This window comes from Empidonax traillii, unplaced genomic scaffold (assembly GCF_003031625.1).
Source record: "Empidonax traillii isolate 1590-97213 ecotype Southwest subspecies unplaced genomic scaffold, ASM303162v1 scaffold128:size1411021, whole genome shotgun sequence".
NCBI lineage: Eukaryota > Metazoa > Chordata > Aves > Passeriformes > Tyrannidae > Empidonax > Empidonax traillii.
The window spans coordinates 80,277-103,431 of record NW_020955321.1 but is presented as its reverse complement, the minus strand read 5'-3'; the positions used below and the strand labels follow the sequence as shown (position 1 = coordinate 103,431).

Here is a 23,155-nt window from a genome sequence, read left to right as displayed (position 1 = left end):
TCATTTTTAACTCCCCCCCACTGTTTAATTGTGAAATACCTTGGCTACTTCTGTGTTTTCCGCTACCATGTAAGTGAAGCTGATGTTCACCAGGTCTGTGCCACTGCAAACACACACTATCCGTCCTTCCAACTCGTTCTCTGACTTTCCAACAGCCTCGAGTGCCGTCAGGATTTTGGGATCCTGTGAAACAGAATAAATCACTTGTTACATTTGCCACTTTTCTCTTCTGCAGTGCACTACGGTCAAGATGCATTTTCATCTCCATATACACTTACACCCTTAAACCTTTGCCAATCGTCATAAATGAGTGCTTTCGCTTAGAAATAGTGTGCAAATCTGAAAAACAGATCTATTCTAACAGTTAGGAACTTGATTGTCAGAACTCATATCTTCATCATGCAAAAGAAAAATTAATCACTCCAAGGACTGGAAACAGAGGAGCAGTATTAATCTCTAAGTTAATTATTCCAATCTAGTTAAGTCCATAGTTCCTGAGAGTTACGATCTCTGTGACTTCTTGTGTCATACAAGCTGGTGTCTGCTGCAGGTCAAGGACTACAGATTTAAAGGGTTTATTTTTTTAAAGTGTAAATTCCTTATGTAAAGACAGGGCTGAAGTCTGAAGCGTACTGGTATGGCTGTCAGCACATGGGTTGTCTGCAACATCCCTTCTCATGCCCCTCCTCTGTGGGGGAGGAATCTTGTTCTATGCATTCCCAAGACAATTATTAAGAGAGAATTACCTACAGTTAACACAAAACCACTTAACACATGACAATGGAAATGCAGAGTCCCAACAAATCTTCTGAACTAAAGGCCTGCAGGAGGGAGGGCCACGATTCACTTCTGAAGAATACCACTGAGGATGTTTCCAAAGTTTTGGGTTCGCCCAGAATTCCTAGCAAGTGCTTCTGTTGATACTCTTCAAAAAGGCAGACTGTGACCAGCTGCCCTCTCTGACCTTTTAACTGCATAAAGAGGGATGTAAACAAAACTTCCTGGGTTTTATGTCAATGGTGCAAGAAGATAAATTTTAAACTGATAGCCACAAAATCTGGAAAATCAAACTTTTTTTCCTAGACCTGTAACACAAGTATCACAATCCACTGTTACAAAGGAATTAAAAACTCCTGATAGGTGCTCCTAACGTCTGTTGTTCAGCTTTCCCCACATCCTGAACCCCGTACTACTTCAGAAAGGCCAGATGGCCGAACCCTCAGTCACAGCAAATCACTTCAAAACTCAACATTTGAGATCACGATTACAAAATAAAAACTGTGTTGCTGGCATCACTTGAAGAAATGAGTGTCATCCTCTATTTCACCTTCAGTTTAAATATTTGTTGTTTAAATGAAGAGCACAAAGCACAGAGTACCTTTGGTACAGCTCCAAAACGCACACTGTTGATCAGGGAGCATTCTAACACCTGTCCTTCCTGAAACGACAAAAATAGGTGCAAGTTCAAAGGGCTGCTGAGATTAGGAAGTGCAGCAAAAATAAACGCTGAATCTTGCTTGTTAACACTGTTAACAAATATAAACAGTATATTTCCCTTCAGCATTTTGTTATTTCCCTCTTATACACTTCACTTCTGCCAATTCTAAAAAAAAAAAAAAATAGGATGAAGGCTAGTTTTGTAAATAAACTAACATGGTATTTTACATGTTCGAAAACTAGCCAGAATATACTCCAAATACTATAATATCTAATATATACTCCTGATATAACTGTAATATACCTTTCCTTCACTTTTCCAGCTCAGAAAAAACCCAAATTCATCCACTTGGAAGAGACAGTTGCTTTCAAAGACAAAGGATTCCTATGGAAAAGAAAACACAGACCATTATTTTAGTCAGCTGGATGAATATCATAAATTTATTTCTTGTTCAAAAATAAAAGAGTGTTTCATTTCTTCCCAAATACCTTCCTGCAGAATTTGCTATTCCCAAACAAACACAAGTGAGGGAGGCAGGCTTTAAAAAAAAAGATAATTTTTAATGATTTGTCTTCTTGCAGATGCTTGAGACATTTGGATGCACTTAATTAGTATTTTCCTACTTCATTGCAACTATGAAGACGTTTTATTTAATAAAAGCAGTGATTCTCACCTAATAAAAAACCTTAATGAAATACACCTTCAAAAAATTATGGAAAATTAAATGCTTCAAACCACACAAAGGTGAAAATATACATAATTTGCCAGTACTATCTTCAGGGTCAAATGATCACATTTCATTTTAACATTCAGAATTTGGGAAGCACTTTTCTGTTAAGGCTGTGGCAGTGTTAATGCTGTGAGCAATCTGTGGCCAGAGTATCAGACAAGCAGAGTTTGGAGGATATTGATTTGTAGAAGGAATCAGGAAAGGATGGCATTCCAAAGACACTGGGCAAGGCAAAAAAAAAAAAATCAGATTAGCTGAATTAAAAAAAGAAATTTCCTCCACACACCTCCAGCCTCAATTAGTGCATCATAAATTAAGCTCAAATGCAGGAAAGGAGTGTGCAGAATCAATCACGTCTTGAAGGAAAGAAGGATCCAGAACTTCCTGACTTCCTTAATTGAAAACTGACAGCCATGTGTGCAGAAGAGTCCTCTGCAAGGAAACAATCCAGGCTTCCAACCGTATTTTTGATAATCGCACCAAAATTCGAGCACTGAAATCTCTTTTCTGTCTCCCAACAAAGAGGCCAAGGAAGAGACGTGGGCCACATCCCCTCACTCAGATCCTCCCAGGTTGTTCCCTGAGCAATTATTTCCTGAGGAAAAATCAAGCTTTTCTGAACCTCCTTTCTAAGGAATTCCAGGTCCACCGGTACCTGGAATATCCGTATCCACCGGTTTGTTAATCCAGCAACAAAACTGAAAATACAGGGTAAACCAACTATCCCTATCTTGGCAGGCCTTGTGATAAAAAATACCTTTTACTTACTTTTCAAAAGATAAGAAGCAAACACTAATATCCCTGAAGGCACTTACAGAGATACCTTCGACTTAGAGAGATTTCCTGTCCAAACAAGATTAAAAATAGACCCTGATAAAATTGTTCTTATCACCACACATCAATGCTGAGTATAAGGTGAACTTCTCAGCACTTTATTTCAGCTGTGTAAAACGCCCTGTTTTGCATTCCTTTAATAAATTTGGATTAAAGCACAGCTGAAAGTGGGATCATAGTAATCATATTTCAGATAGAGTACAGATTGATTTTCTGAAGTAGATAAAACCCCTCCAGATCTCAAATGGTGCATTTGGATCAGAATATAAATGTTCTGTGTTCTCTTATTTTCCCTTGTGATATGCAGGTCCTCAGTTATATACTAAAAAAAAAAAGCAATATATTCTCCCTCTCTCCATTTGATAGCTGTGCAAAAAACAGAACTTAACTCACTTTGTTCAATAATGTGCTTTATGAATCTGCAAAGATGAGTTTTATGCATCTTACAGATATTTTGATCCAATTCTCCCTTTCTCTTCCTCAGGGCTTATTTCAAATCAGAGGGATTAAATATATTTTAACGTCGTTTCTTTTAAAAGCAAAAAAAAAACCTGCACAGCGATAAAGTGTGTTGGTATTGCCTCCCCACAGACATTTCTGGAGGTATTACCAGACAAACTGAAAGTTTCTTTGTGTACAATGAAAGCCAAACCGTGAAATATTCTATCCCATCTGCATATTTAAAAGAGAATAGCAAATGAAAGGCAACTGGCCTCTTACCTCTTCATATCTATCAAACACAGCTCCATCCTGCAGGAAAGAGGGGACTGGCTTCTGCCAGTTGAATTCGTAAGGTTTTGCCATGATTACAGAAGAAAAACCTGCAATGGAATGAAAAGGCAGAGTTCAATTACTGCCCTTCAAAAGGAGCCTTTCAAAGTCCAAGCAGGAAAAAAGTGAGTTCTAGCTTTTCCTTTCACACAGAAATATTAATAAGTCACAGTGTGTTTCCCAATCAAGAGTTTTCCTCATAAGAGTAATTTTGTTTCATACCTTTAAAAGGAAAAATACTTGTAGAATGGGTGTCTGAACTTAATTATTTGAAAAACACTTGCTCTGCAACTTCTAGAGTGTAATGAGGCTGGGATTAACAAAGCTCTGAGTGACACAGAATAGCACAACCTGCAGTATAGACAAGTGCTTCTTTTTTTACAGGAAAAACATCAGATGCTACACAAACAGACTGTGTTTCCTCTTACATCCTAAATTGTATGCAACATAGGCAAACCATGTTTCTTCTGTGTTCTGTACCCATTTATTATAATGGATTTATCAAAAATCCCTTTATATTGAACAAAGTCCTGGGTATTTCCAGTGGTATTTTATACATAACTAAAGATATGGATAATATATAGGTCAACATTCATCGAGGAAAAAAACTGTTTAAACACACAGGGAATTAAATAAAGTTAGCAAGTTCCATTGTGCACTTCTGCAAGTTTAGGAACGTGAACAAAACTGCTAATTCAAAATACAACAGAGAGGCCATAACATGTGGACCTTGCAATAAAGACCAGCAAATTATCCAGTATCCTTTTCAACACCTTGGTGCCTTCTAGGTTGTGTTGCTTTACACCAGAAAACTCTGTCCTCTGAAATACTGGAGTTTAATTTATATGCATTGTTCCTGCTTATTAATGCCACCCAGGACACACATATTTTGCTTATTCCTTTATACTCTTGACCAGAAAGCCTTGCCTGAGGGGAGAATAAATACCCTTGGCAGTAGCAAGATCAGCCTGACTCGTGGCCGTCAGGAAACCATTCCGTGAGACGGAATATCAGGGGTGAGCACAGCACAGAGTCACAACCACTGACCTCACACACTGCTGCTCACCCTGTTCTCGTCTGCCTGTCCCAGCCCTCCTCTGACAATTGATAATGTTCATCTGCTCCTGACCGTCTCCAGAGGCACAGGGCTGTGTGTGAGCAGCACAGCTCCTGCTCCGCAGGCACTCGGCCCACACAAGGCTTGTCCAAGCGGGGAGGATGAAAAGCATCCATAAAACTCGAGGGACAGCATGACAGTCTGTGCAATCTCTGCTAAGCAAACCACCTCTGTGTTGCCAAAACCCCGAACAGTACATTAAATTAAAATATTACTGATTAGGTAACAACGCTTCTGAAAGGTTCTTAGACAGAAATGTCTACTTGGACTGAACTTTAAACCCAGAACAGATGCAAGCACTTAAAAAAGCTTAAGGATCCTGTAGTATCCTTTTCTCTGTCTTGGTCTCTTTCACATAAAGAATGTTCTAACAAGAAAAAGTATATTGGTTTTAAGAACAGTTATTTTCATAATTTCCTGCTGGAAAAATAACCTTACTAGTTCAAAAATGCAAAGCACATTTTCATGCTGCCCATCTCTACTTCCTGCCCTTTTTTGGTCACTGATACAAGAATATAAAAATACATCTTTCATGTTTCCAAAGCCTGAGGAATAAGATAAATGAATTAATTCTCCATAACAATCAAAAATACAATTTAAATTTATATATATGTCACTATTGAGTGTTTGCTTTCATTGAAAATGGGATGAACACTCCAAATTATGTCCGTACTCTCAAATTTAAAAAAGAAGCTAAACAATATTCAACACTATTCATCTGTACTTTTTTTTTTCCCCTGATAAAGAGTTGCTTTGGACAAAACAGAGAACAAGCAACTAGGGCTGAGAAGTGATTTAGTATCTTATCAAAAGCCCCCTCTTCTTTTTGCCAGTCCTGTAAATGAGTAGTAATATCTTCCTCATGAGCACCATGAGATGTTTTGAGATCCTTTCAAATTATTGAATTTTTACTAGGTTCTTTATAAATACACTTATAATTCTCATGTCTCTCCCTGTTTAGATTAGCATAGAGCAGCTTTTCCCTCATTCCATGAAGGAAGCTGGATAACGAGACAGCCACCCCACTTCAGTAGCGTGATGGCATCATGATCTGGACAGCTCACAGACTTCACACAGTGGCTCGGTACAATCACAACAACCTGGAAACTTAGTGCTTGTTCTTGGAGCAAAGTCACAGCCAGACAAACACAGCTTCAGACAGGTGTTTTCTGACTTCACAGGTTTTGTTAAGGGCAAAGTTGAAGGCAGAACCAACAGAACCCCATACCATACAACCAACCCTCAAAGGCCTTGGAAAAATATCCTTCAAAGGAAGCTTCACATTTACATGCCTGAAGTGACAAACACTATATTTTTATGGCTTACTGGCCATTCCCTTATGTTTAAATGCCTTTTATTATCAGAAGGTTCCCAAGAAGAAAAGTAGCTTCAAATACAACAGGCAGTTCATGCAGCAATAAATGCTGCCAGCACGTGAAGCCCTTCTGGGGAAACCTCACACATTCTGTGCTAAAACGTAAGAAATGTGATGGCACTTCTAAGACTGTGAAGAACACACTTCCACAGTCCCATGGCCATACACATGGCCCTTACCCTTTTGCACTGACACTGAAGCCCATGAAGAGCTGGATTTAAAACCCTACAAGCTCCGAACTCCTGTACAAGATATGTCCTAATACAGAAATACAGCTCAGTAAAATCCCTCCTTTCCAGGTATCTCCTCCTTGTCTGGGTACTCCCACAGTGTGATGAACCTGTTACTTCACTGCTAACAAATTAAAATAGATGGAGCTCCTCAGTTCCTGCTGCAATGCGCATTTTTCAAACCTTGGAGCCAGGCTGAGCCCTTTCCCACATTTCCAGCCGCCTTTCTGAAGGAAGGGGTCTAGACCAGAACACAGGAACCCGGCACAACCCTCTGTCACACAGACCAGAATTACACCCTTTCCCCTCATTTGCATAACCTTGCATTTAGCCGCAAGAAAACACGCCTGATTGCTCATAATTTATCAAGCAATCAAGTTCTGTCTCAGGGACTCGAGCTCGTTGTTATTTACTATCTCGCCAACCCCTCCTCTAGCTCTGCTCTCACAGGTCACTACAGTTTACAGATGAACTGAGACAGATGAAGTGTGAGGGAAAAAGACTTGAGTACATGTAGCAAGGAGGCAGAGGAATTGTAACAAACAACATTTTTAAGCCCCATACTTTGGCAGCTGTGCAGAAGGTGAAGAAAATTCTCTGTGCCTTCCATTTAAAAAAGCTCTTTTCGGTCTCTCACATTTCTTACACTCCTCTCAAAAATCCATTTTTCCATAGCCCTCTTAGCTTTTAAGATCACCAAAATAAAACACAAAGTACTCCCCTGTCACTCTTCGGACCTCTGTTAATCTTCATCAATTTTTAAGCAGTTCAAAGACAGTGAAAAGCAAAAAAGCAATCCAAACTAACAAACCCAAACAAACACGGCACTCTAACATTCATAGGGTTGCAAATATATGCATGCACATAGCCTACTGTGATGAGAACTGCAAGAATTACTCTCTTTAGTGAAATTTCATAACGATGAAATGTGTGAAGATTCAACTGGGAGAGATAGAACGTAAAGGAACTAAATTTAAAGACAGCAAAATTTTAATCTGAAAACTTTTAAGCAGCCTTTAAAAATTAAAATCAAAACCTTCTCACTGATTCAAGCATTCTTAAAGTACAACAATGCCTCTGAATACATACCATTCACAAAAGCAGAAAGAACACTCACAAAAAACACACCTCAGGGCTTAATCAATGCCCCCAGGGGCAGAAGCAGGTGAATTCAGTAGTTAAATGCCTTTTGAGCTATCTCCCTTTCTTTCACCACTGATTTATGCCTGAAGACGTGATTTGGACCACATGAAAAAAAAAAAAAAAAAAAAAAAAAAAAAAAAAAGCACCTTTTGATTCACCTGGATTACCCAAAGAGTGAAGACACAAAATTAACCATACCCAGAACAGCATTATTTAACACACAAGTCTTCCTCTTTTGTAAGCTTGGCTGCACTAAGCTAAATCTGGGGTGTGGAGAATATAAATCCTGGGTTTTTTCATTCTTTGACCAAAAGAAGGACAAGGTGTGGCTGAACAGGAGGAGGAAAGGATTCTGTTAATACAAAGTAGACAAATGTTTGGGGAAAGAGGTGATATTCTAAACTAACCCACAGGGCTGGCTAGCATGATGGATAGGATGCTCCTTGGATCCCATAAACATCCTGTCAACGTTGAGACTCCGTTGGAAAGGACAGCAGTATTCCTTAGAGTCCATTCCCCCCACCGGCTCTCAAACACACAAACTCACAATTTCCGCAGTTTCCTGAGCCCCAAATTCCATAACAGGACTCGTAAATTTATTTTTTTTTTTTTTAGCAATTATTATTTTTGCCTCTGGAACGAATCCCCATTTGCCGAGGGAGAGGCGAGGAGGCCTCACGCTCTGTGTTTGCCATTTTACCACCTACCTGTTTGAATCACAGCCCCTGAGCCTGCACCAGTAACAGTCTGTGTGGGTTTCGAGGGCAAAGTGCAGCCCTCACACAACAACTGTGCTGAGTTCAGTAATCTCACCCGGGAATATATGTTTTTCTTACAGATACAAGGAAGCAATCTTTTGAAAAATAACCTGATGTATTTCCCACTCCTCCTCCTCCCTCTTGAAGTACATATATCCTTTACCACCACTCCTCCCTTTGGTAAACAAGATTCTTCATAAAAAAAGACAAACAGATCTACATCAGCAGACTTCTCTATATTTTAGGGGGGGAGGGGTGGGTTTATGGAGTTCATCCCAGTCCAGCTAGTCTAGAGTTGTGGACTAGAGTGAAGAACCAGCTATCCACAGCTAAACAGGCAGTACAGCACTGAAATACTTATAAAAATTCCCCCTTCATTTTTTAACACTGCTCTGTAGTACTTTCATATTCAAATATCGTAACTGTTTCTAGAGATTAACAGGAGGAAAGCCAGATCTTCATACATTTACTCCTCAATGCCAAATTTATTCGGTCATAAACATACCAGTATTACCACATGCAAAATGCAGAGACGGGGTGTTTCTTAAATACAAAACCTTGATTTCAACACTAGAACTTAAAAGTTTTAAGAAGATAAAAGACACTACAGTGTGAATCCTATGTAAAAAGTAAGAGGGAGAGCCACACTGCTGAATTTCTGCACTATTCACACAATACTGTAAAGCAATTCCAAGATTTCACAGCTCTCCAGGCTCTTCCACAGTCAAAGTTTGTTGGGTTTCTCCTTTTTTTTTTCCTTTTTTAAAAAGAGTGATTTTTCAGCAGGTTATTTTTAAACACATTATTCCCACAGCTAATACAAGCAACTTCAAACAGTTCTCCCCAAAACAAGGTCCAGGAACAACAAAAGCCAGACAACAGAGCTCAGGCGCCTGAACATGTATCGTCTAGCAACGTTCTCAATTTCCATGTTGTCTCCTTTTCCATTTCGTTTTAATTGCTGGAATGCACTGGCATGCAGGGGCAGCTGAGGGGTTAGACCAAAACAAGGAGTGGCCTGTTCCAAACCAACCTCTTCTGCAGCCTTTAACACAAGTTCAGCGAGGCTGCCCCTGCACAGCTCTGCTCGGGGCTAAGAAATGAGTGGATCTGGTGCTGACCACACAAAACAACAGCTGCTCAAATGAGACGGTCCTGCCTCCAGGTCCGAACTGTGGTCCAGTCACCACCTCAGATCACAGCCATTGATTTCCAACAAATGGAATTCCTAGGATAAAACACAGGACTCAAGCGTGACCTCCCAGCTTCCTTACACGTCTTTCTTTTTGTCCTAAGGCAGCTTGTTAATGTCTGCAGATCTCTCCCCAGCCTTCTCATTCATTCAAAACATCTCATTATCTGCCATAAGCATTTAATACCCATCCTTTTATTCTTGAGGGGGCACTGTAACACTCCGGCCCCAGGGCCACAAGCTCATGGGCTCAGCCAGGAGTTTTACTTTAAAATATAGATATAGGGTACTTTAATACCTTGAGATAGCTCAAGAGAATAAGCCACACTCTTGTTCCCAAGAGGCACTTGTGCTGACAAATTAGGGTAAAAAAGAAAAGGGGGGAACTTGGCACGAGTTGCAAAGGGCACCACTGAATCCACCACAGAACCCATCGAGCCCACTGAGCACATCTAATTCACGACACCCAGTCAAAATGCAATCCCTCCAGCTTTAAGTTGCCCAAAACACCAAGAAAAGAGGAAAGAAAGAGAAGCAGAGGGACAGGAAGAGAGAAGGAGGAGAAAGAGGGCAGGCAGGTCCCACAGCTCCCACGGGCACCTTGTGGCAGAGCAGCTCTCGCTGTCCCGATGGCAGGGCCGGCACCGCGTGGGGAGCACATGCCTTTGGCTTGATCCGCTCCGGTCCCCGTGGACACCCCCCGGGCCCCCTCTGCCCCCCCGGCCACTCCGGGGCTCCAGGGCGGGGCGGGGGGCGGTGTTGCCGCTGTCCCTGCCGGGCTGAGGCTGCTGAGGGGCTCCCGGAGCTGTGGGGGGGGAAGTTTTCCCGCCGCCTTTGAGCGGCAGCTGCTCCGGGGCTGCCCCGGGTGGGCTCCAGGGGCTGCCGTGAGGGAGGCCCAGCCCTTATGGGGTGGTTCCGACCCAACAGCCTCGTGTCTAACAGGTGCTAAACTATAAACTTTATGAATAAGTAACGTTGTTTTTATCGTTGTTCTTTCCTTCTCATGATAGAAAATTCGGCGTTCACATTTTCAATTTTGTAACGGCAAAGGCGAAAGGCACGAAGCTTCCCTAAGGGATGGTTTCAGGGGAAGGGTATTTACCTTCCCAAGGGATAATTTCAGAAGGGGTCATACGCCTAATTCTGTCAATTGTACGGGGAATTTAACAACCTGACTCATCAAAAGACACAATAAATGAAAATTTATTTTCATTTACACATATTACTCAGTACCCATCTAACAGCAACTTCGTGCTTTTGACCTGTCAAGAGCACTTCATTTCATAACATGAGCATGTGACGAAGAACCTTTCTCTAGAACTTTCCCTGTTTCCAATAGTAAACACTAACCCTACAAAAAAAAAAAAAAATTAAGTTGTCTAACAATGTGAAAGATGCTACAGTTTTATCTTTGGCTAAGCAGAAATGTTAGAGGTGTTTACAATTCATTTAGTATAATGTCAAGCGTCCCATTTCCTGGAAGCCATCTCCTCCCCAGGCAGTAATAGAGAACAAATTGCACTTTGATGAAAGCAATGGTTTGTGTTAATAGTTGTCAAGATCTTTTCTGAATTGCTATAGCATATGATCTATGCATGCAATGTATCTTGACTTAACCAGCAGTGACTTTTATTAAGTTTAATTACTTCACTCTGGCTTTCAATGGAAGTCAGTGTTAAAACAAAGGTTACCTCATGGGATAATAAATTGTAGTAATAAAACAAATAAACAAACATATAGCACTCGCAAAACATCTCAAGTGTTTTCTGATTTACTTAAGCCCAAATTCTCTACTTAGTTTTGTAAAATCTGACACCTTGTATCATTATAGCAATGAACCCTAAAGAAAAGGGACTTGTCAAATTTATTAAAAATAGAGAGTCTTCAATATGCTCTTTGGGTAACTAATACCATACATAGTTTCTGCTGTTGTTTAATCTTCAGCTGAGAGATAACACATCTTTTAAGTCAGTGAGTAGTGTTTCTCCCCTTTAGGTATGCCTGTATGAAGTATTTGTGTCAATTATTTGAATTAAAATCATGGGCAATTTTGACCTTTAGTTTCTCCGTTTTAGCTCCATTCTGGAGCTTTGTGCTAATAATAAGATCTAACAGATCTTGAGCAGAAGTGATTCCTGTACTTTAATGTCATAGGAAGACATAAATAAATGTTTGAAATTAAAATCCTAAGAATTTAGGTGGGTGTAAAGATAAACACCAAATAACCTTAAGTGAACATCATTCCTATTATGAACACAAGAGTTCAGGGATCCAAGGACATAAAACAACTGCAAGATTCTAAGACCAAATTATTAACGACAAGTATCATGAAAAAGGGAAAATGAACTTCCAAACTAGATTAGTATCAGCAGCATTTCATTTTTAAGAGCAAGGGAAAGTTTTGGAAAGAACACAAACTAGTACCTCTAACAAAAATAAAACAAACTAGAAATGTCAGCTGCTCCACAACCACATCCTGAGGACACAGTTGTCTGTTTCCAAACACTGACACAGACTCAGACCTTGTATTAATAAAATGTAATGAAAGGTCAAGTTCATATTTTTGTAATAACTTCTAAATCCCTGTGTGTTTGAAATAATCCCTCCTATGGTCAGGTACTTTAGTTCAAACCAAACTTTAATAAACTTTGGACATGACTTAATATGAGTTCAAAATATACAGATATTTTTAAAACTAATAAGCTGTGAAGAACACAGATGTTACTTTAAAATCTAAAATTAGGAAAGTGATATTATAATTTGCTGGTTTTCTAGATGATGTCTGAGAAAACAAAAGTGACTCACATTGCTGGCTTAAAATTTCAAAGCTAAGGTGATCTTTGGCAATTGTTCCAATGGTCTAAAATACATTCATGTCATAAAGCTGTGTTCACTATTTGACAGCTGGCAGCGAGTTAAGAGTAAATATTTGTTGAAAGTTTAAACTAATTACAAATTTCTAGGTACTCTGGATAAAGCCGACGAACTACAGTTACCACAAAAATATAGAGGAGGGGGGGTTTATCCCTTTTAGGCAAGATTGTCACTGTACAATTAAACCCATAGCACTGGTCAGAAAAATTCTGTATCTATCTCACAAGTCATAATGCTGTTCAAATTCCATCTCAGCACCCACCTTACACCTTAGAGATAGCAGGGCTTGCATTCCCTTATTTAAAATGGAGAAGATAATATGGAATAAAGAGCAAGAAACATAGACGTGTTATCTGCATTGGATCAGTACATTCCTTCCTTCCTTCCTTCCTCCCTCACACCCGAGAGCCTGTCTCTGTTTTCATCACTCTTTAATTCCCCTGAATCAAGTCTCAAGGGTAGGGGAATGCAGGCAGGGCATTATCAGCTGGTTGGAATGGAAATTATCCACCACCCTCCTGATCAGCCAGTCTCAGTGGCTGCAGTAAATCCAAACCCCGAGCAGGAGAGATTTCGAGGAGCAGCCTTTCTTCCTTCCTCAGTTCTGTGACAGACCCAAACACAGCAGCAGAGCCAGCTCTGAGCTGCCCTAGTGATGTGTGGCCGGGGCAAACTGCTCCCATCAGAGCTTTCAGTTGCCTGGTTCCATTTTGGTTTTTCTTCCAAGATTTCAGGTTCATATCTCAGAAAAAAAAACAAACACAAAGGAACAGAATATACTAATTGTCTTTAATGAACACTCTGATATCTCCCAGTCAGTATCAGGAAAAGAAAGCACATGGTGCTCATGGCGTGAATCTGAATGACATTTAATGGATGAGGGGAAAATAATAATAATAATAATAATAATAATAATAATAATAATAATAATAATAATAATAATAATAATAATAATAATAATAATAATAATAACTATCTGGCTCCCCTTGTCTATCTTCCTCACCCCCAGACACTCTGCCTGTTGAATGCAAACACAACACTCATCACAAATTTTTCAGGAAAAACACCTCTCCTTTGGGGTAGATAGGAGTCAAAGGAGCTGGGTTACAGCTGATGGTGAGCCAGAGTGCTCTGGAGTCCTGGATGGATGGATGCTTCCATGCTCTCCATTTTCCTTTTCTTCCCTCTAAAGAATGAGGCTACCAAGACTTGTCTTAATTACAGATCTAGTGATGCTAAGTACACCTTATATCACAAATAACATCCAGTAGTAACTCTTTAACAAACTGGGCATTTTGCTGAAGATGAGATTGACCCAGTTCTAGACATAATGCATCATAACTAGGCAAGGCTAAAAATAAAATGCTGCCTATAATTTGGAAATCCAGAGGCTCTCTTTCCAGCAGGACAAATATGGACAGCCATGTTTGAGATACACCAGGTTATCTTTAATTTCAGAGAGATGCAAGAGGAAAAGCAACTGGTTCTGAACTCTTGGTTATTATTATTACTTCATTATGGTAGGTAGGTGGCAGAGTAAGCATTTCTTGTCAATTTGTCTCAGCCACATTTCTTTTTAAATCATGGTCGTGTCACTGCCCACAAGCTTTAAAAGTAATGCAGATAGAATTAAAAAAAAAAAAAAAAAGAAAAACAATGCAGGTAATGGGACCAAGGATAAAGAATATCACCGATCCTTTAGCTGGTAAGTTCATAGTTAACCACAAAGAGGAGATGGGAATGCATAAAACATGGTATCACAGTCTCTTTCACTAATCCCTGCCTCGGAGAAACTGTGCAATCTGCATATTCATTTCTACTAATCAAATATTAAAACAACTCTCTTGACATTGTGCAATGTTTCCTGTCACAGCAGTTGTTATTGAATTGACAGCTGTTGTCTCCATGGGGTAAAAGGAGACTGCCTGAGACTTCTCATGAAGTTTATCTGATAAAACAGCTCAGAGTGCTAATACAGTCATTACTGAGGTATTCAGTTATTTACATCACTTGAGAACAACGCCCCTAAAATGTCATTCTGAATATAAATGTATCACTTGTTTGAGAAATGGGATAAAACTAGGCATGTCAGCTACTAAGGAGAGTGGTGGCACAGCGCTCCAAGCCAGCAGCCTCTCCTCATCTTCATCCTGGGTGCATTTTGGCTCCTTCAACTATTCATAATATATACATATGAAAATTTCTGGAAGAAAGGCATCTCGATTTTTTTGTATTGCTCCAAGTGGATGATTTGACACAGTATTCCAAAAGGGATAAAAATAAAAGTGTTGGTATGTAACCTATTTGTCCAGTACGGAGACAAGAAGGAGAGTCGTCAGCCGGTCAGGAGTGCTGGTATGGCACGCTGGCATGCACAGCCCGTTTGGAACACTTCTTTGACATCTCACAATAAACAGCAGGATTTACAGCATGCTCAGAGGTTCAATTTAGCCAGATCTTTCTGGACCAACTGGAGACACCAGAGTCAGGGGAGTCACTTTCTCCGAATTCCTAACATTAAGATGCAATTCAGTGTTGAGCAGCAGGGAACAAGAGGGGGAGCTGATACCTCTTCAAACCTCCTACTGTTCTTTACTGTCACCTGCTGCTGGGACCTCCACTTCTGCTGAGGTGGGAAGGGACACACAGCAGAGGACACCTTTGTCCTCAGACTGAGGCAGGAACATGCTCACGTAGGCAGGAAGATAAGCAGCTTTCTCTTCTCTCCCTGGAAAGGTGGCATTATGCACATCGTGCTGGAATATGAGGATATTCATGATTCTGGACAACCATTAGGGGAGAAAGAAAAACAGATGTGAGGAGAAGAGCACAAGAGCTGAAAAGAGGAGGAAGGAACTAACAGGATAAAATACAGGGAGCTGTGATGGGATGTGTCTGACACTGGTGTGGGCTCTGACAGAATGACAAAGTGACCCAGCAGATCAATACAGCCAAAATGAAAAGAGAGGATGGCCACATTTTCACCGTGCTGCAGAAGGACAGCAGGCAGTTTGGAACAGCTGAAATGGAAATAGTTTGGGAAAACACAGGCAAGGTTATTTTTAGAGTTTGTTCCAAGTATGAAGTTGGTTTTCTGCAATATGGCTGGAAAGGAAGGAACAAGGGTGGATTATACACTAAGAAAGACCAACAAAACAAACCTCTGACATCTGTGTGGGGGAGAGGGGGGCAGTAAAAGAGAAAGAAGTGGCAAGAACGGTGCCAGGCAATAGCAGTGAGGTCATTTATTGTGACAGCTCAGGAGTGGGAATGGCAGGGCTCCTGGAGACAAGGAGTTCAGCACTTCCCCATGCTGCAGACATACCAAGAGATTAATGGGGAAAAGTCTGGAAAGGTGAAAGAAATTATTCTAGACAAAAGGGTGGAGGCCAAAGAATTGAAAAAGGGACCCTAGCAGAGACAGAAAGAAAATGTTTTGTCATTTGCACTGGCTGGATGCACTGGAGAGTTCTTAAGTGGTGCTTAACTAATGCTGCCACTATCCACTCTGGCCTCCTACAACTCATTAACAAGTGGCACACACACTCACGAACTACAATGCCCATCAAAACAAAGTGTCACTGCACAGCAGAACCTGTAGGAAGAAACATTTTTACATGTCTAACTCCAGCTCTGCCTCGTGTATCACCATTAAGCATTTCCAGCATGATAGCTACCATTGTGAGGAATAAGAGCTTGAGCCCAGCAGGCTTCTTCCACAAGAAAACTGGTCAGCTAGTTCAGACTGCTTTTTTTCCTGTCACATACCTATTAAATGCTTCAGACTGCTTAATGTGATAAAAATGTCTAGACTGGTTTTTGACTGAAAGCCTAAAGGAGAGTGTTCTTTGCCCTTGGCTAGCAAACCCCTTTGCTCCTTTCTGGGTGAGCACATGCTGTACTCCTGCAGCCCACACGATCTGCATACCTTCAATAACTGCATTTCAGGTATATCCACAAATCTTGAGATGCGAGAGACATCCCCCCCTCCCAGGAAATCTGAGGCATATATACACACAGTATATATGTACAACACAGCACAGTGCTGCTTTGCAAGGAAAAATCTGGAGGTTTTAATCAAAGTACAGGTATGCTGAGAAAAGGAAGGTGACAGAGCACCTCTCACAGTCCAGTGAACAAGAGAAGTAGAAAAATAACCAAAAATGTCCTGCTGAGCTTAATAAAGAGCAAGACATTTTGCTGAAGCAGGGAGCAAAGGTAGAGTTTAGGCAAGAAACCCCAGTGGGCACATTAGAAGAAGCGTTACCACGTGTGAATCAGCGCATCCGATGCTTTGTGGTTGCTCTCCCGTCTCCAGCAGCTGTTTGTTTTTGTGTGACAAAACTTCTAACGCAATTACAACCGCTCTAAACTTAGATGCAAGTACACAGTTTATACTAAAAATATCACTGGCAGTGAAATTACCCAGCTCAACTGGCGCACGCCCTCCAGCCCCTTCTTTTGTAGGGTCTACAAATCTGCATCTGTGGAGTGGGCCGTGGTCAAGGAACAGGTGCATCTGATTCTTGTCAGCACGTGTGACTTGCATGTTGGAAACTCAGCTGCATGCCATGGAAAAAGCTTGAGAAGAAACACTATCCCTGGACACCACTCATCGTAGCTGACTCCCATAGGAAATAAAACTTGCCAAAAGAATTAGTGGACAACGTGATGTGACAGAAACATCGCTCTGGCACGGTCACCACTGGATTGTCAAATCACGTATCAAAGTCCCACTTCCCATCTTCCTGTACCCTATTTGTTCCCAGAGAAGTCCTAACATCCTGAGGATAATTTTTTGTTTACAATGCTTTTAAATCCCCATCCAAGATTCTAATTAACTCCTGTTCTCTGTGATCAGACCATAAAGTGCACTGCCAGTCAAAGGAGTGGAAAAAGAAGCGACAGACCATACTCTGCAGGAAAACAACTAAGGGCTTGGGAATATCTATGGGAAGATTGCTTCAAGAGAGGCAATTGGTAGCTTTTCCTCATTAAAAAAACTGTGGGCAACAGGATTTGTACAGTGAAGGTACAGACCCACCACCAAGCATTTCTGGTTTCCATTCTCCTTAATATACCATTTTTCCTGAATGAGTCAGAATATTCCCTCTGCTAAAAGCAAGAATGTGGTTTTTCAGCATCACCAGGGAAGGTGATTTTACTGATTGTGGAGCGCTTGAATACTACACAGCTACACTATACAATGGAGAACAGACTGAGCAAGGTGCCAGTGTCTAACATGGATCTTCTCTGAAATAACTACCTGTTCAAGTCGAAAGTTTGCATCAGGAAGGTTGCACACTGTTGGGTTTTTTGTTTGTTTGTTTGTTTTCTGAAATATTAATATAGGGTTTAGAACAATAAATCTTTCCCTTTGTCAGCACACCCTCCTGCAGTCTTTGTGCCTGGACAGTCCCCATCCATGTCAGAAGGTGCTTTGCATAATCATGGAATCGCTGAATTAAATCCCTTCTCCTCTTTGTATATGCTTGTGTTCTTTGGGCATCTGAGTGAAACGGCATGTGGAGGGAAAAGGGAATGGGCCCAGCTGGTGTTTCTCTGGAAAGCCCCATTCCATCCCAAGTAACACCAAGAGTGGTCTGCAAGTTTCTTACGCTGAGCAGCTGGCAGAGGCCTCCTGAAAGCAGGCAAAGCAGGCTGTGCTTACCGAGATACCAGGCTGTTGGCGAGGTTTTTTGGATGGGAGATAAAAGCAGCCCAGGGAATAGAGAGGCTACTGCTCTTCCTGAAACAGAAGTGGCTGGCACAAAAACTGAAAGAACAGATTTTACAGTTCCAGCTTTCCCTTCCAAAGTTGTGTTTCTGCTGTTTTCTCCAAAATCTCAATAAGGGGCTGGTTAAGGGTTAATCAATCACGCTGCTCACTGCTGTATGCAAATTACCATCCATAAAGATCTGTGTGTGAGAAAGCGTGAACTGACTGAGCCCACCTCAGTGTTCTTGATTAGCCACATTAGGGGCACAGATACCTGTTAGCTTTGTAAACAGGCAGAGCAGTGGACACCACTGTCCCCAAGCTAATTGTTACCAGTGTGTGCTGGAGGCAATCTCTTATCAGAGGTAACCAGAGTAACCCAACTGCAGAAAAACCCAGGAAAACGCAGCACAGCTGCTCGGTCAGAAGTGCCAGCAAAAAACCGAGCCCCTTTGGAGCGATCAGAGATGATAAAATGAGCCAATCCATCTCTCCCTCACGGAAAAGAGTGGCCCTAAACCCCTTGCTTCTGCTTCCTTTTCCACGATACCATTCCTGCCGGCCTCAGTGATCCCAGCTCAACCAGGTCACCCCTGTACAGTGGTGGAAAGCTCTTATTTTCTGCTAGTTTTGTGCACTGTGCCCCAGTCACACAGGAGTGGAGTCAGGATCACCACAAAGGACCAGCACGTGGCTGAGAGGAGCAAAAGTACCAACTCTTTGGTGGCAGCAAACTGTGTCTCACACACAACACCGGGAAAGGCCTTTGGGATTTTAAGAACTGGCTGACTTGGAGTACACTTTCAACCTTGATTCCCTGCAGTCCATTTTCAAGAACTTTTTATTTATTTATTTATGTGATATATTAATAAATTGAACACAAAGAAACAGATAGCACAGCTACTGAGCAGAAAAAAGATGGGCAATATTTATATATATTTGAGTTGGTTTTGATGCTGTGGTTAAGGAACCACCTGATCCTACAATCCAGGATAGCAATACTTGAAAAGCAGGTTGGACACGAGATCATGCAGGTGCTGGATGTGATAAGCAGAGAAACTGCACTTTAAGTCAGAAATCCAAATCCACACACAAGATAAGAAGGAATTAAGTTACTCAGGCAAACCCATCACTGTGGCAGAACTATCAGATCTAGGAAACAAAGGCCGCTCTTTTCAAGCTTGTATAATGGACGGTACCCTGTTACAATTAGAGAAATCCAACTTCCTTTTGCTTTCAGACTGAGTCCTGACAGGCACAAGACAACATCAGCTGGAACAACCTCACTGTGCTGGTTCTCAGCCACACACAGCTCCACGTTACTCCAGCTGGGCTGCTTCCAGCTCATTTAGTGCTTGCCCAGGGATCTTGGGAATTTCTCCCCATTATGGTATGTAGGGCAAACCATACCTTGTCTGCTGCAACACGCCAGTGTGAGTGCTGCTCCACAGCACATTGTCAGTCACTCCAAACAGGTTGGCTGAAAGTCTTGCAATATCACAAAGCAATCTTTGAGGCAATCAGAGATGATTTCAGACTGCAGTGATATTCTCCAAGACTCTCCAGTGACATTTCTCTTTGTTCAGAGTAACATCCTGCAGCCACTGAATCCTCCATAAATTACTTGGTACAAGCAGCGCTGCTCTAATACTGATTATATCTCGTGAAAATGAGTACCTTGCTCCTCTGTAACACATCCAGACAGTGAAAACACAGCTCTCCAAAAGATTCTTGTCTTCCAACTATGAGCCTCTCCAGGCAGGTCCACTACAAGGTAAGACTACTTCAGCAAAGCCTGGGTGAAATCCAAACCCCAGGTTTGTACTCTAACCTTTGAAATTGAAAGTTTTCTTCAATAAATCCATTGTTAAAGGATTTAAGTTGAAACTGAAACTCAGGAAACTGAAGCCAGTTCAACCAGGGAAAGTATGCATTTTTCCCCACCGGCCCTGATCTGTGCTCAGCTCACACACCACTGCTCAGGGAGGACCCAAGAGAACCCACAAGCATTTCAAGCAATACTTCAATGTAAACAACCCTCCAGCCAGAGTCAAGTGACCCATTTCAAGAACATCTTGGATGGCACAAGCCTATTTTTTTTTTCTTATTCTGTAGAAGACATAAGCAAACAATTATGAATTATGACAGTCAACATATAGAGATGACCTAAAACTGCTCAGTCAACTTCAGGGAAGAGTCCCAGTGCCTCTGTGACAAACAATGGGAGAGAGAAGTGGGATGGTGGGACACCTGGGAGGTGCAAAGGATGCAAGTTCTAAGCATTCTGCTGGCAAAGGATCAGCCAGCATGAGACACTCAGCTTCATCACCATTTTCACAACACTTTCTGTTTCTCACAAAAAGCCCTGGACAGCACATGATTAGAAAAGAATCACTGCATCCACCTTCCACAGAATCCATCGGGTTGGGAAACCTCTCTGGGCTCATGGAGTCCAACCTTTGATTGATGAGCACCTTGTCAACCAGGCCATGGCACTAAGTGCCATGTCCAGTCTTTCCTTAAACACCTTCAGGGACAGTGACTCCATCACCTCCCTGGACAATCCATTCCAGTGTTTAATCCTCCCTTCTGTGAAAAAATTCATCTTCACGTCCAAGCAGAACCTCACTTGGTATAGCTTGAAACTATGACAGGGTTAACAAATAAATCTTAAAAGCATGACTTCATTGCCTCTGAAATATTGTTAAGATCAGAAACAGGTGAATGAACTCAAACACACAGTTTTTAGTGACTCCTTTTGGATACTCCTTGAGCACTTAGTGTGCACTGCTTCATGAAGAGTTTGAAGCTCTGGCACCAAGAGATGTTTCTCATCAGTATAATGCACTTGCAGGCACCCTTCATGTCTCAAGTGATGAATCAGAATTTATGCCTTACTAGCAAGTCACTAAACTGCATTGCCTGCTTCATGTAGGACGAATAAAATAGAACATTCCCTCAAAACACGTGGAACCTGGAGATTCAATTTCTGCTAAGCACATCCATGGGGGCTATTTCCTTGCACATAACCAATAATAAAGAAAAAGCAACAGGTCCAGATATTGCTAATACCAATATTAACCAGCTGTAATAAGCAGAGAACAAGAACAGTGAGCAGTATACGTGGAATGAACTGAAAGCGCTTAAGGAAGGTTTCTATGTGCTGTGGACAAGGTCAGAACAAATTTGCTTAAATATAATTAATTACATGGAAACAGCCTTTGATACATTACACATCTACCCCATTTTAATGTCACTGAATCTTGTTTCTTTGTATCTTGCAGAAGGAAAACGTTTCGGGACCGGAAAATGTAATTCAATGTAAAAGGCGCTGAGAAATAACACTGGGGTTTTTTTAAAGATTAGCAAGGTGATCTTATGTAACATCTTCATTTCACCTTGTTTTTAATTCCTGTTGGTGAATTCTCCTTACATACACCCAATGTGTACTTTTCAGACACGTGGTGTCATATTTAATAATTCCCCTCAGAAAGCAGGGAGAAAAAAAATTAAAGCTAACTTGTTTCATTTCCTACTCTTGTGTAAAACAAACATAATATTCTTCTGCTTCATAGCAATACACAGTGACAAAATCTGTGCTTAAGTCTTATTGGAAAAATCACTGAATAGATCCAAAGGAATATGAAGAGGTAGAAGGGGAAAATCCCTCTTTACATCTCTTCAGGCTTTGAAAATCAAATTCAAAGTTTATTATGGTAATAAACTTGACTGTACACAGCACTGTTCATCAGATGGTTGGAAAGCTCCCCAGAAAAACAGACCCCTCTCACAGACAAGAAAAAGGTCATGAATGACAGAAAACAGAGATGACCTAAGAGAATAATCTCATTTCTCACCCTCCAGATGTGCAATGGTATTAATTTCATATATCAAAGGTCTATTTTCACCAGAACACCTAATTTGACATTGCACAACGACTACATTTGTGCTTTCAGTTAACAACCTAAATGTACCCAACTGGCCAGCTGGGAGAGGTTTGCTCATTTAGATGGACACGGCTACTCCATCTCCAGGTTTAAAAACCATGGACTACACTCCCACAGCAGCAGGGGGATATAACAATAAAAGTTTAGTGAATTGGCCAGAATCACCTCTGAGATTCGGCCAACTCACACCCTTCCGTGAGCTTCAGTGAATCCTTTCTCGTCACAGGTTTAAATACACCTGCAAAGCTGGTCCCAGGAACGGGAGGTCAAAACCACGTCAGAGCCCAGCTCAGTTCCTCAGTGTCAGGTTCTGCAGAAGGGATCCAGGGCATTGCCATCTTCTGCCTGGGGTCAAAATTCTACCTGAATCTCCTGGTCCACTCCTCTGAACATCAGAAATGCTCATGAAAATTTTCCTACGATTTTTGACTTGTTTATAAGGTTAACTTTCTGAGAATCACAGAGACCCACCTACCAAATTATTCCAGGGATTCCTGGAAGCTCATTTCAAGTATAAAGCATAGATTATTGGTTCTTGTCATCACAGGATTTATCCCAATCTATATTCAGAACTGTCCCCACAGAAATACCCAACAGAGCTCCACTTCCACACGAGCTAATGATGAAATAAGCACCCTGCTTCTACTTCATTTTGGTACTCCTCAATCACAGCTGGCAAAATTTATAGTCATTGCTAACAGCTGAGCCAAAGTAAAGTTCTTCATGTCATCATGTAGGATCTGTGATATTTTCACCTCAATTTGTGGGGTTTTCATCCTTATTCCAAGCTTTGAATGCGCTTGGACCCAAAACCCTTCTCCTGAGATACATCCCGAATATTCACCATGTAAATACCACAGAGGAACCTGTAATTTATAGTAAGACTTAAACTTTGCTTAGCTTTGTAATTCCCTGCTATTAAATCACCTTTATTGGATACTCTTACTGTGAGTGCTTTACCAGAACGGTCATTTCTTGAAAAATGTGGCTTCAGTCATATGAGAGGCAGAAAAACTCCTGTTCCTAC

General features: G+C 41.2%; 1 protein-coding gene across 6 annotated transcripts in view; it reads right to left on the bottom strand.

The window, feature by feature from the left end:
- Positions 1-23,155, bottom strand: part of PLCB4 (phospholipase C beta 4) — a 177,875-nt gene that overhangs the window by 75,028 nt on the left and 79,692 nt on the right. For all 6 annotated transcript variants that reach the window (XM_027883548.1, XM_027883552.1, XM_027883551.1 and 3 more), the window contains exons 3-6: positions 3,723-3,823; positions 1,742-1,822; positions 1,379-1,438; positions 40-183 (exon numbers count right to left, since the gene is read on the bottom strand). In XM_027883548.1, coding sequence (XP_027739349.1) covers positions 40-183; positions 1,379-1,438; positions 1,742-1,822; positions 3,723-3,806 — 369 coding nt within the window. In that variant the 5' untranslated portion in view covers positions 3,807-3,823. The remainder of the gene's footprint in view (positions 1-39; positions 184-1,378; positions 1,439-1,741; positions 1,823-3,722; positions 3,824-23,155) is intronic.